Source organism: Nelusetta ayraudi, unplaced genomic scaffold (genome assembly GCF_046127955.1).
Source record: "Nelusetta ayraudi isolate G7.1 ecotype Tasmania unplaced genomic scaffold, CSIRO-AGI_Nayr_v1 ptg000135l, whole genome shotgun sequence".
Lineage (NCBI taxonomy): Eukaryota > Metazoa > Chordata > Actinopteri > Tetraodontiformes > Monacanthidae > Nelusetta > Nelusetta ayraudi.
In genome coordinates, this window is record NW_027466185.1 from 10,766,020 (window position 1) to 10,778,722 (window position 12,703).

The following is a 12,703-nucleotide window of genomic DNA, read 5'->3' on the forward strand; positions in this document are numbered from 1 at the left end:
ACTGCGCCATGAACGTATACTTAGCTGGGTGTATATTACAAAACATTAATGAATTTAGGTTGTGGAATGTCCAAAAGCCAAAAAAAAAAAAAAGCGAAAGAGATTTTGATTTCGTAGGAAATAATGACGTATGACTCTGAAAAGGAAAGACGTGGAGGATAAATGAACGCAGGTTACCTCTACGAACAACATAAAAGTGAGGGAAAGCGATGAAGGCCAGCTGCAAGTTTTGGATTCAGTCTAATTATTTTTAAAACGTTGTTCAAATTCAAGACTTCCGAGGCCAGATGAAACGTTCAAAAAATTTTACCAAACGTAGATACTACTTGCAGTTTAAAACTGAAGATCCAAAGGGGAGCAGTTTGTAGCAGTTAGTAATGTCTCGACTGAACGTGAGAACGTATAACATTTGTTTGTGAGGCATGGCGCTTCGTTGTATGTTTTGTTTTTGTAGCGGATACGGCTCTCTTAATTTATATGGAAAAGTCTAAATAAAAAACCTAAAAGCTAAGGATGCACACACGCAAAAGCCAGTCTTGTAAAACGATAATGTTTTACGGTTATTCCTTTTTCCTTCCATATATCGTGCCTTCTTCAATTAATTCTTTAAAAGCCCTTTATTCCCTCACTTTTCCTTTAACACCGCCCGCCGCAGTGAACGCGGTGCCTAAATTTAAACGCAAGTTGATTCGTCACATGGGCCGGGACCAATATCTGAAATGCACCAATAGGAGGCCGAGAAGGGTGCGATTGACACCCCTCAGGGGGGAAAACTACAGGCCAGCTGTCACGACGCGCGAAAGATCAAAATTTCTATCGGGTGTATGGAACAGGCGGGAGCGAGAGAAGAAGCCCGGCTAAACACCTTCTTAATGTGCTTCCGAAGACTGAAATAGCTTTTGTCACCCAGGCAATTGCTTCAAGACGTCTTCCGTTGGCGTCTAAGCTGCGTCGAAGTCGTCGTTGTCGCGGGTTTATTTTGCAACAGAGTGAAGAACTCGTCGAACAAAGATGAGCCTGGCACTTGCTCAACCGCAGGTGAGGAATCACTACTTTTAACAGCTACTTCGCTCATAAGAAATGACCTTATCCTGACGGTGCTGCGACATTTGGTTATACATAAGTATCGTGTTCAAAAAGAAAAGTTCCTGTTCTGATGTTGGTGGCCAACATCGGTGAGGTTAGCCACCGAGCTAGCGGCTAGGTTGTGCCTAGCCCGGTTGTAATGGTGGTGGGTTAGGCCTGGTTAAACCGATCAGCGGACCATTGTCAAGCCGTTGACTTCGACATATGTTTTAGCAGGTTGTGATTTTTTTTAATTTATTTTTTTCTATTTTAATTAAGGCTGCGTTTATTTATTTTTTAGGTGCACTGTCACGTCTCATGTTGCTAAGTTAGCAAACAGCCCGCTGTCCGAAGCGACATCGTTATGTGACTTCAGTTGCTCATTGTTTGGCTTTTTGCAGGGCGCCACTGGCGTCCTTTAACAGCCATCTTGCCCACCTTAATGCTTCTTTTTAACACTGTAAAGTAACTCTGTATCTCAATGAAGGTGTATTATAGATTTCTGCAGCGTCCAAAGCGCAAAGTAGATCATTTAAACAAGAGACTGTATTTAATTACAAATAGGTTTTCACCTATCAACGTAAACCAATCAGGCTTCATTAGTTTGATTGTAGTCGTTGATCTTTTTTGTCTCAATTTGAGTGATTGGATCCGACTGAAGGTCCTGTAATTGTCTTTAATGATGATTCTATCTTGGCACCCAGGCAGAGGTTCTCCCAGCTCTGGCCCAGTCAGTACCAGAGAGTGATTCAGACAGCGGGATGAGCTCTCCAGTTGAGGAGATGGTCACGGAGAAGGTCGACAACAGAGAGAAGCTCCAAGGTGACCTAACACAACAGAAGACGTCAATCAACCTCATAAGTGCATGGCACAATTCACTGTGTTTCTGTTGCACAGTAAACTGGCCACACTTCCTGAAAAATGTTACAAGCTACTACCCGAGTAGTATTCAAACAAGTAATATTTATGCAAACAAATAATAATGCACACGGAAATACATCTGTATCCTCTGACTTGATCCTCTCATTTATATATTAGATTCTGATGACGACGAGGACATCGCGGTTCACAGAAAGCCCCATCGTAACGCCATCAGAGACAGTGACAGCGAGGAAGAGGAGGCAGCTGCAGACAACAGCGTCTGCATGGCCGAAGCACTGGTGCTGTCTGCTTCCAGCGGAGAGGAGGCGGAGGCCGACGAGGGAAAAGCCGGAGGGCCGCAGAGGAGCAGGAGGATAAGCCAAGCGCCCGTCGACAGCGACGACAGCGGCCCTGAGCTGGAGAAGCGTGAAGACGTGCAAGAGCAACAGCAAAAGGAGGGCCGAGGAGTGAAATTGAACAAGGAGCAGAAGAAGAGAGAGAAGAGCCAGAGGCATCGGGAGAAAAAGGAGAAACATAGCAAAGCGGTGGAAAAACTAAAGAAGAAGGACAGGTTCTCCGATATTAGTGGGGTGGGTGAAACTTGGTTTAGTTCTCATTCTTTTTTTTTTGGCCTCATTAAGTGACCTTCAGCAGATAAACATAGAAAATGGTCTCATTAAGTTCCATCTTATGCAAGAGTCCATGTGAGATTTGTGAAAAAATGCATCCTGAGCCAATTTCAGCATTTTAGTTTGGCGTCCGTAAACACTCAGTATGTGAATAATAAAGCAGTCAGCACTTATATCAGTACATTGTGTGCCATCCCCTTTAGAGTCCACCACTCCCACGGGCGCTGAATGACAGTGGGTTTCCGCTGGGTGACACAGACCTGTTTGATACGGGTCTGGGCGAGGAGGAAGAAGAATCTCTGGAGGTCATCCGTGCTGCTGTCAAGCAAAAGATGAAAAAGCGAAAGGTTAAAAAAAAATTCTTAAACTTTTTTTGTATGTTTACTGTCCCTGGTTGGTGGACCACAAACACAAAACACTTGTATAGTGTTCAGACACTCACTGAGTGTTTGTCTCATTGTTCAACAATGTAGTTCATCAGGATTTTGTGAAATGTTCCTTTTTACGTCATTGCAGGATCCTCTCCTAAATGAGGAGGAGGAGGAGGAGGAGGAGGAGGATGAAGAGGAAACTGAGAAACCCCAGAGAGTGGTACGCAAGGCTTGAATTATGAATTTATCACAATTGCTGTCAGATTTGCTCAGACTTGCATCATTCTCAACATGTGTGATGTTCTCAGGAGCGGAAAGCTGCGCGTGCCAGCAAAGAGGCCATGAAGCAGCTCCACAGCGAGTCCCAGAGGCTGATCAGAGGTCAGTTAGAACTCTGATAAGTAGTTGACTGCTGATTTTTCGGGTTTTGCAGCGGCACTATTTAGAGAGCAGAATCAAAATGCTGAAATAATTATTTTTTATTTTTGTCCTTGTTTAAAAACAATTAAATGACAAATGAGAAACAAAATTGCTGAACTTCAGTGAACACTGAATAAATGCAGACACAGAAAAATATGCTAAGTGACCACAATAATATATACAATATAACAAAAGTCCTTATGAGAGAATTTGCAAACCGTACAATTTTGTAATGATTGGTGCTCAGTTATTTTCTTCTTTTGTTAAGACAAGCACAGCAACAAAAAAAAAAAACGGTTGTTACCTTGCTGACAGTTTCGACTGTGTCTCCAGTCTTCCTCAGATGCGTTGATCCAACGTGCTGTCATTTATTAGCTGGCCAGCCCGAAAAACCTGTCCGAGTCTTTTGGCCTCCCAAGCCTCGGGTCGTTGTGTGCTACGCTTGTCTTAACAAAAGAAGAAAATAACTGATCTAAATGGAAGACAAAAAGAACATAATCTATGTAATATAATGATTGGTGTTGTTGCACTTCCTTCTCTTGTGTGCAGAGTCTCAGTGTGGCCTGCCCTACCACGTGCCTGAGCCCAAGACCATCGACCAGTTCTTCAGGAAGAGGGCCAGGCCAGTGGGGTCCGCCATGGGGTTGATAAAGTAAAGATAAATAACACACTTTCATCAGACTGCATGCTTTCATTAAAGTCTTCACTATGATTAAAAAAAGCAGGCGTTGTTAAATAATGCAACTAAAATAATTTTATTGTCTTATAGGTCTTCAAAGTATTCAGAAATCATGTTGGAGACACCGTCAGCTCCACCTCCACCCCCTACCAGCGATCCCCTTCACCTCCCCATTGACCAGGACTCCTCCCCTCAGGACCAACCTCTACCTCAGCCCGCGGCCACCTCCTCTCCTCAGAAAGAGGTCGTCGACCAGGACTCGGAGTCGGCTGCGACCGACCAGTACTCCGGCCCGATGCTTTTCCTCTCCGAGAGCCTGCAGGAGTCGCTCACTGAAGACGCGCCAGAGAGGTCGGTGGTCGAATCCGGAGAGGAACAAGCCCACTCTGCGCCCGACTCCTCGGAAAAACGGCCAGTTGCTCAGCCTCTGGAGGCGCCTTTACCTGCTGAACCTGCAGTGATGCAGCAACCCGCACAACCCAAGAAGGACAAACTGGCCTTGCTGAAGAAGCTGGGACTGAACCCCCCACCGGTCGCTAAACTGTGCGCAGATGACGGAGCTTTCGTTCACCTGGAGCCCCCGCAGATCAAACCCGGTGAGGGATAAACCTGGGAGGGGTTCTCAGAACCCCCACTGCAGGGATGCAGTGGGGGTTCTGAGAACCTAAATTTTGCAATGAAAAATGTGTAAAGAATACATTATTTAACCCTTAAATAATGTTGAGGGTCCAATGTGACTCATTCTTACATTAGAGAACAGTAGAAACACCCTAAACTTGTACCCTCTGACTTTAAGTTGACTCATAATGGGTAAAAAAAAAAAAAAGTATCTTGTTCTAGGTATATTATGACCATCACAGTCATAGACTATCTAGACTATCTACAGGTGAATTGCTCTTTCCTACCACTACACTGTCACAATTATGTTGACTACTCTTAATTGTGACTAATTTAATTTAATCTATTAAATTCTTAATCGACAATCAATAATTGATGAACTGTTAACATCGCTACCTGGGAGGGTTTTAAACCTCACAGAAAACAAAACATTTCTGCCACAGCTAAAGCTTATCTTTGTTCACTTCTCTGCCTGAACCAGGCGTGGTGGCCCTGAGGGAGCGCTACCTCCGCCACGTCAAAGCGCCCAAACGCAAGCAGGGAGAGCAAACGATGCAGATCGACATCGTCTGCAAGAACAAGACCCCCTCTGGCCGGGAGGAGCTGTGCACCGAGTCGCTCACCGTCACCGTTAAAGAGAAGGCCAAGGAGCCGCCAACCACCAAACCAGGTGTGCACGGCGCTGAGATTTTACATGATGAGATTTCACCATGTTGCATGTCCCGGTGCGAGTAACTTTGCAAACTGCATGCAACTGTGTGTGACAGGTGAGAAGCTGCTGACCCTGAAGCAGCGCCTGCAGCTCGCCATGGCGCAGAGAAGGCAGGAGGAGAGGGTGCGCAAGGCCGAGCTGAACCGCCTGGACAACGAAGACTGTGGGGAGGAGGAAGAGGAGGAGGAAGACCTGACCGACGAGTCTGGGGACGAAGAGGTAGGAGCTTTAAATGGGGCTTTCTGCTTTTGTGCAACATTGGTTATGTGGAGCATGATTATTATATAATTAAGGGGGTAGGAGTAAACAAGTACGTACTTCTTCCTCCTCCTTTTTGAACACTTTGAACACATTTTTTTTTACCACTTTTTTTTATTTATTATTGTTTTTTGTTTTACATACTGTGGCTTCCATTAATTCTGTTATTTTGTTTTACCTTTTAAGTTCAAAATCAAGATTTTCATTCATTCATTTATCATGTGCAACATTTTATTCATTTCGTGTTGGTTTGAGCTCACATCACTTCCTCCGATTAGAACGTGGACGACTTGCTGGGCGGTGCCGAGGCAGAAGATGAAGAGGAAGGCAGCGTGGCCCAGAGTGTGAGGAGCACATCTCCGGCACCTCTGATCAGACCCTCCCCCACCCCGGACCTGGTTCACACAGACAGCACCCTCATCCTGTTCCCTGCCAACTCCTGCTCCCGCACCGGGTACGCTGCTTTTGATTAGTTTTTAGTTTAATAGAAAAATAACATAATTCATTTGCGAAACGGAACTACTATGAAATGTAGTTTCAGTAATTTAGTTATTTTGTAAGTTTGTGTGGACTCTTCTCCTTTTCAGTGACGGTGTGAAGCGTTTGGGTCCTGCCGGACAGGACGGCAGCAGTAAGATGGGTGGGTGTCAGTCACAGAAATACATTTCAAACTCTCTCTCTCTCTCTCTCTCTCTCTCTCTCTCTCTCCCTCTCTCTCTCTCTCTATATATATATATATAATTATTTTATTTTTTTTACTCTTGTGTGTTCAGAAGAGGACGACTCTCTGTCCCTGGTCAAAGACAACAGCCACAACAGCAGCTTTGAGCTGGCCGGATCCATGATCACCTCCTACCAGCCCATCAATCAGCAGCGCTCCATCGGAAGAGCTGCCTGCTCCAACTCCTCCGCCATCCGCTCCCCTTCTCCCTGCTTCTTCAGGCCCAGCAGCTTCCTTGGCTCTGCCTCCAAGGTAAAATCTAATCCTCGGGAACCTGCGGAGGATTAAATTAAAAAAGAAAAAAAACTCACTGTATCCTCCTTCACGGAGTCTTAAGCACCTGAAGTGGCTTCATGTTTCATCGCTTTTCCACTCCAGAGCTCAGGAAAGTTCTCCGAGCCGTCCCTCTGCCTCCCTGTCGAAGACTCCCAAGACCTGTACGCGCCCCCGTCCCCGGCCGCAGACTCGGGACCCCTGGGCGGGGCCGTGGGCCCGGGCCTGATGGGAGACTCGCAGGGTCGCTTCTCCCTGGAGGACGACGCGCACTCCCAGCTGCTGGACGCCGACGGCTTCCTCAACGTGGGGCCGCGTGCCGGCGCAACCCGCTCCCACAAGAGGCAGCTGATCCTGGACAGCATGGACGAGAACGCGATGGACGGCAACATGGGCGATCTCCTGGGGCTGTGCTCCGGGACGTTCGCCACGCAGAAGGGCGGCTCGAAACGGCCGCGAGGCCTGGAGGCGACGCAGCAGGGGGAGGAGGAAGAGGAGGAGCTGCTGGGGTTGTGCTCCGGAGCGTTCCCGCAGGCACCAGCAGGGGGCAAGCGCACGGACGGGGACAAGAAGAAGGAAGGGGACGAGGACGAAGGGTCAGCTGACAACATGGACGAGCTGCTGGGGCTCTGCACAGGGAAATTCTCCGGAGCAGGTAAAGGAGTTTGGCTCTGCACCCACATCCCATTTGCATAACTAATTATGCAGGAATTGTGTATATAACACAAGTACATGAATAACTGTATAAATAGATTTTCTGCTTTGTTCAGGCTCCGCTCACTCTGCTTCACCGGTGCAAGACAGGTACAGCATATGTGCTTTATCTCATTTATATGCAAGTAAATGAAAAATAAGTGAATCCTCAATTGAGATTTTTTTTCTGTCATTTTTAGTCAAAAGAAGCCAGAGGAGGAAGAGCAGCAGCTGGAGGAGGAAGAGGACTGTGAGTTCCGACTTCTGTCCGACGTGGAAAGTCCCAGTGAACAGGTATGACTGCAATAGCAAGAGGTTACATCGTGAACCAGTTTCTGGAAGATTCAAATGACTTTGACTTTCATAGGAGGAAGAGGATGGAGAGGAGGATGAAGAGGAGGACGAGGCAGAAGACGACGACAAAGAAGTAGAAGAAGAGGAGATGGGGGCCGTGTTTGCACCACGTCGGGTGAAGAAGAAGAAGAAAATGTGAGCAAAGCGCCACAAACATCTCAGTGTTTAACATCATAGTGTTGATGATGGCTCAGATGTATTTATTTATTTTTTATTTCCAGGCGTTTGACCGACTATCTGGACTCGGAGGCCGAGCTGTCGGGCAGCGACGTGGGCAGTGACGACGACGACGGAGACGGAGGCAGTGAGTACGAGGAGGAGGAGCTCCTGGAGGACCTTCCTTCTGACGAAGAGCTGCAGGACCAGGTCAACAAGATCCACATGTGAGTAGCAGGTCTCACATCTGTGGGAAACAGAAGAAATACAAAAAAGCTTCTTTGGTCTAAACGATGTAGATATGTACAGTTGTGTGGTTTCACTGAGACTTTAATGTCAATACAGGAAGCACGTAATGGATGATGACAAGCGTCGCCTGAGGATCTACCAGGAGCGCTACCTCGCTGACGGAGACCTGCACTCCGACGGGCCGGGCCGAGCCCGCCGCTTCCGTTGGAAGAATATCAGTGAGTTTCATTTCAAACGGGTCGCACATGTCAAAAATGTTTTACAACAACCACAAATAACAAAATGTAGAATCTAAAAGTAGACGTGCAAATAAACATCCTGCAAGTTGTTGCAGCTGTGGAAACGGAGCCTCTTTTTGAATTTCTCCTCCAGACGATGGTTTCAACATGGACCGGATGGGAGGGGAGGGCGAGGAAGAGGAGGAGGAAGATGATGTCATTGACCATTCAGAGATCCAGAGGAGGAAGGAGAGAGTGGAGAGAGAACAGTGGCTCAGAGAACAGGTCGGGCTCATTGATCTTTAACTACGATTCGATTATTAGATGTCATTAGAATCATTAGAAATTAAAACAATTAGCAAATTCAGCTCAACTGACCGACTTTTAAACAAAGAGCACATCGGCATTGAGTAAAGAGCCGTGATTGCTTTACATTTATTGTTTGTTTGAACCTCTGATCAGTCCGAGAAGACGAACAAGAAGGGTGAAGACGTGGACGCGGACGATGAGAACGTCGGAGAGGAAGACAGCCAGTTCATGAAACTGGCCAAGAAGCTGACAGTCAAAACCCTGCAGAGGAAAGGTCAGTTTGATAGAGACAGAGACATTCCAAACTCCCCCTGAATATTTTTGTCCTGCAGTAATAAACAAGTCACGCAAACATGCCGCAGTGTTTAAATATGTCCATTTTAAACAGATCCTTTTAACTAGAAATGGACTTGAAACTCTGGGTGTTTTTTACTCCAACAAATGATCAAGGTTTTAATCAGCCCAGATGCCTGCCTAGGAATCCAGTTGTGAAGGATTTCCGTAGCCTTTGCCAAACAAACACACACACACACACACACACACACACACACACACACACACACACACACACACACACACACACACACACACACACACACACACACAGACTGACTGCACTCAAGCATTGGCACGCTCCAGAAAACGAAACGAAAACTATATGCAGAGCAGGAAGGAGCTACCAGGGAGTCGTTCTCCAAATCACGAGTTGCGTCAGGATGTTCGGCTCCAGCCGCCAACAACAGCTGTGGCCTTCTTGTACCACAGCTGTGACTAAAAGTGAGCGACTGCATGTAATATTTATGAGCTCCACTTACCAGCCACTGCACACAGGCTTGTAATCCAGAATGTCCAATACATCATAAAGACAAGGTTTTATAAATTAGTTTGTCATGAAAAGATACATTTTTTTAATTCTCAGAGACCTCTGTGGCTCCACAACCAGAGAAGACCTCATCTGCCTACCCCTTCCAGAGACCCTCACAGCCCCTACAGGTACACTAACATAAAAATAAAATAGTTTTGTTTTTTTCCTGTCATTGAACTCACTGAAATGCTGCTGTGTTTTTTGCTCTCAGATGAGGAGAGGTTCGCTGCTGAGCCAACCACAAGCCGTCCTCCAGAAGCTGGCCTCTATCTCCGAGGGAAATCCCCTGGCACCAAGAAACAGCAGAGGCTTCCTTTTCCAAACCCTCTCCCCCGAGAAGGAACGCTCCTCTGAAACTGCTCAGAAACAAGTAAGAGGAGAAGGCTGACTGTGCTTCAAGCGCTGTGTGTGTGCGCATGCAGGAGTGGGGAGACATTTAGTTGAAAATGAACCAATAGCAAGTGCACAAAAATGCTTCATCAAAGTAACTGACGGCACAAGCAAAATGGTTGGCAGACGTTGCGTGATTAGTCATGTGATGGGTAAACGTTAATTCTTTGCATGCCTTCTGAACCTCCACCACTAGATGGAGCCATAGCCTGCAGTTGGGAGTCTCCACGATGAGCGAGCTTGATTTATCTCCCTTTCGAAACATTTTTTAAAGGACATGGTTATGTATTCAAAATGGGGATGTTAACAATTAATCGATTATCGATTAATTGTCTTTTAAGGAATTTAATTGATTCAATTCAATTCAATTCAATTAGTCACAATTAATTGAACATTTCTTACACTGGGTTTTCTGGTTAAATGGCATGGTGTATACCTGTATGCCTAGAACAGTTACTTTTAAACAATTTTTTTTTTTTTTTTTAGGTTGAAATATGGCCCATAAGAAGTCAACTTAAAGTCAGAGGATACATGTTTAGGGTGTCTTTCTGTTCGCTCATGTAAAAATTGGTCACATTGGACCCTCATTATATTACATATTTTTCATTGTGAAATTTAGGTGCTCAGGAAAAAGTTGCTTATTAATTAATCGTTAATAGATTGATATGGTCAATAAACCTAGGATTAATGAATTAATCAATCATTTGCATCCCTAATTCAAAATTTTTCATTTGTGGTTGAGTGGTGGAAATAAATGTTTTAATGCTGTGAAAATGTGTGTTTGAACAGGTGATGAAGAAGAGAGGTCCTGTTGGAGCTGTGAATCCAACTGCAAAGAGGGTCTGCAGAGAGAACAAACCAGCTGAACAGACAAAAGGACCTCAGAGGAGCATCTTCTCCTTCCTGGGCCACTGAGACACAAACCGTTGTGTGTTGTGGAACCTGCATTGTGGGAAACTGACCAATCGCCTCTAGTGTCTCTCGGAGGAGGAGGTGGAGGCTGAATGATGGTCAGCGGTGGATTCCCCACCTGTCCTTGTCTTAATGAATCACAAACAGGCATGTGACAAATGTATCTTGTACGAGCGTTTGCTTCCCTTGAAGGTGTCAAATTTTGTTGAAAACTGTGTGTGCTGTTTATCGTATAGAATTTTTTTTAAAAATCCAGCCGACAGTTCGTTTGTCCATTCCTTTTTTTCAAGCGCGAACAATAAACCACTTGGAAGAGGTTTTATGATGTAAATATAAATTGTTTTTTTATCATAGGGAGTCTTTGTACGATGTTTTAAAGTGTATTTGTTTTACAGTGTAAATAAAAGTGTATTTTAAGACGGCTGCCTGTTGTTTTCCACCTGCCAGCTTGGATTGGAAGCCTTCAAGCTCTGAAGCTCTGTCTGCGTGTGTCGTCATTCACTCAGTTTTCCTACCTTCATCTCGCATTGCGCAAAGGAACGAGAGAAGCGCATCTTCTTCTTCCTTAAAGAGTATGCAGTTTCAGTTCCAATAAAAACAAGACAGCCCTTTGTGATTTCACAAAGTCGAGATGCATCATTTTCTTTTTTTATTTTAAGAAGTTTGCAGTGACTGCCCAAAACAAGGTAGCCCTTTATGAAGTCACAAGTGGTATTCCAGGTCAATGAACACATCCAGCCAGGTGTAAGTAAGTCAATTTTATTTATGTAACACTTCTCACAAAGGGGCCTCACAAAGTGCTTCACAAGTTAAAATGTAAGAAATACAGAAATATTACAAATGCAGATTAGAAAAAAAACAAACATACAGAAACAGTCAATACACCCAGACTATAAAAAAGATACAGCAACACACACAATGATATGTTGCAGGAACACAAGTCTAAACAATAGAGTTTTTAACTGCTTTTTAAAAATGTCCACTGAAGAGGCCGCTCTCAGCTCATGAGGCCGAGTGTTGTTGTCTTCAACCTTGTGTGTGGGACAGTGAGAAAAAGGCCTTCAGACAATTGCAGTGACTGCACAGGTGCTGCTTCTACCTTTTGATTCTGAGGGCATCTCCTTCCTATTGATTGCTTTACTTCAGGCTTTTGTCTTTGTTGAAGATGCACATCATTCCAGACATTTAAGATCATTGAAGTGTCCTTTTAAAATGACTCAGTGGACTGTTTTTTCCCCATATAGACTAGTTGAACTGATATGCATAGGAAGCTGTTTTTGAGAAGAAAGTAATTTCCCACTCTGTATGAGAAAGACATTTTTTGCGCCACTTGCTCACATCTTACACCATCTTTCCAGCCTGTCCTTTGTGGTAGTCAGAGGTCTCCTCCTTCTCCTTCTCGCTTTGCTTCTTAAGCATAATCGCAGTTTAGAGAATAATGATTCGCTAAGTGGCTAATAATAGGTCGACATTAAAGAGTGGGTCTTCTAACGAGCCACTTTCATGTCTCTCCATCTCATTAGCGGCCATGGTGATTAGGGGGAGGTCCTGAGGTGAGGGACGGACGCAGGAGGCCCATCACGCATCATTAGGGGCCAACGCCACGAGACTCGGCGCTGACCCCCGTGGTGGGGCCCCCACCATCGCGCAGAGCTTCTGTACCTGCAGGCGGGCCAAATTAATCCCGTTGCTGAAGTCGCGTCAGGTTTTTTTTTTGTTTTGTTTTGAGGGAGGCCCAAAAAAAAAAAAGTCACCCATTTGGAGAATTTTGACAAGCGAAGCAGCTTCAGGCGTTTTGGTGTTGAGCTGCGTCCGTCATTATCTTTGGACCATTACGATGCAATTAATCGAGATAAAGACTTGACTCCAAATCCTGAGGGCCTGTTTTCCAGGGTCAAGGAATTTCTCCTAATTGGGATTTAATAGGAATGCTGTCTGTGCAAACTGAAG

At 45.2% G+C, this 12,703-nt stretch overlaps 1 protein-coding gene across 1 annotated transcript; it reads left to right on the top strand.

Annotated features, from left to right (window-relative positions):
• The first annotated feature begins 418 nt into the window (after window positions 1-418).
• clspn (claspin) lies at window positions 419-11,172 on the top strand. Its single transcript, XM_076051687.1, has 24 exons — window positions 419-1,038; window positions 1,770-1,887; window positions 2,104-2,516; window positions 2,759-2,902; window positions 3,072-3,146; window positions 3,235-3,307; window positions 3,896-3,998; window positions 4,116-4,621; window positions 5,125-5,313; window positions 5,411-5,574; window positions 5,892-6,067; window positions 6,201-6,253; window positions 6,387-6,586; window positions 6,713-7,262; window positions 7,378-7,411; window positions 7,501-7,594; window positions 7,668-7,789; window positions 7,876-8,037; window positions 8,156-8,277; window positions 8,432-8,562; window positions 8,740-8,860; window positions 9,506-9,579; window positions 9,663-9,821; window positions 10,631-11,172. The coding sequence occupies exons 1-24, from the start codon at window positions 1,012-1,014 to the stop codon at window positions 10,754-10,756; spliced, it is 3,936 nt and encodes a 1,311-aa protein (XP_075907802.1). The 5' UTR covers window positions 419-1,011; the 3' UTR covers window positions 10,757-11,172.
• The last annotated feature ends 1,531 nt before the right edge of the window (window positions 11,173-12,703 follow it).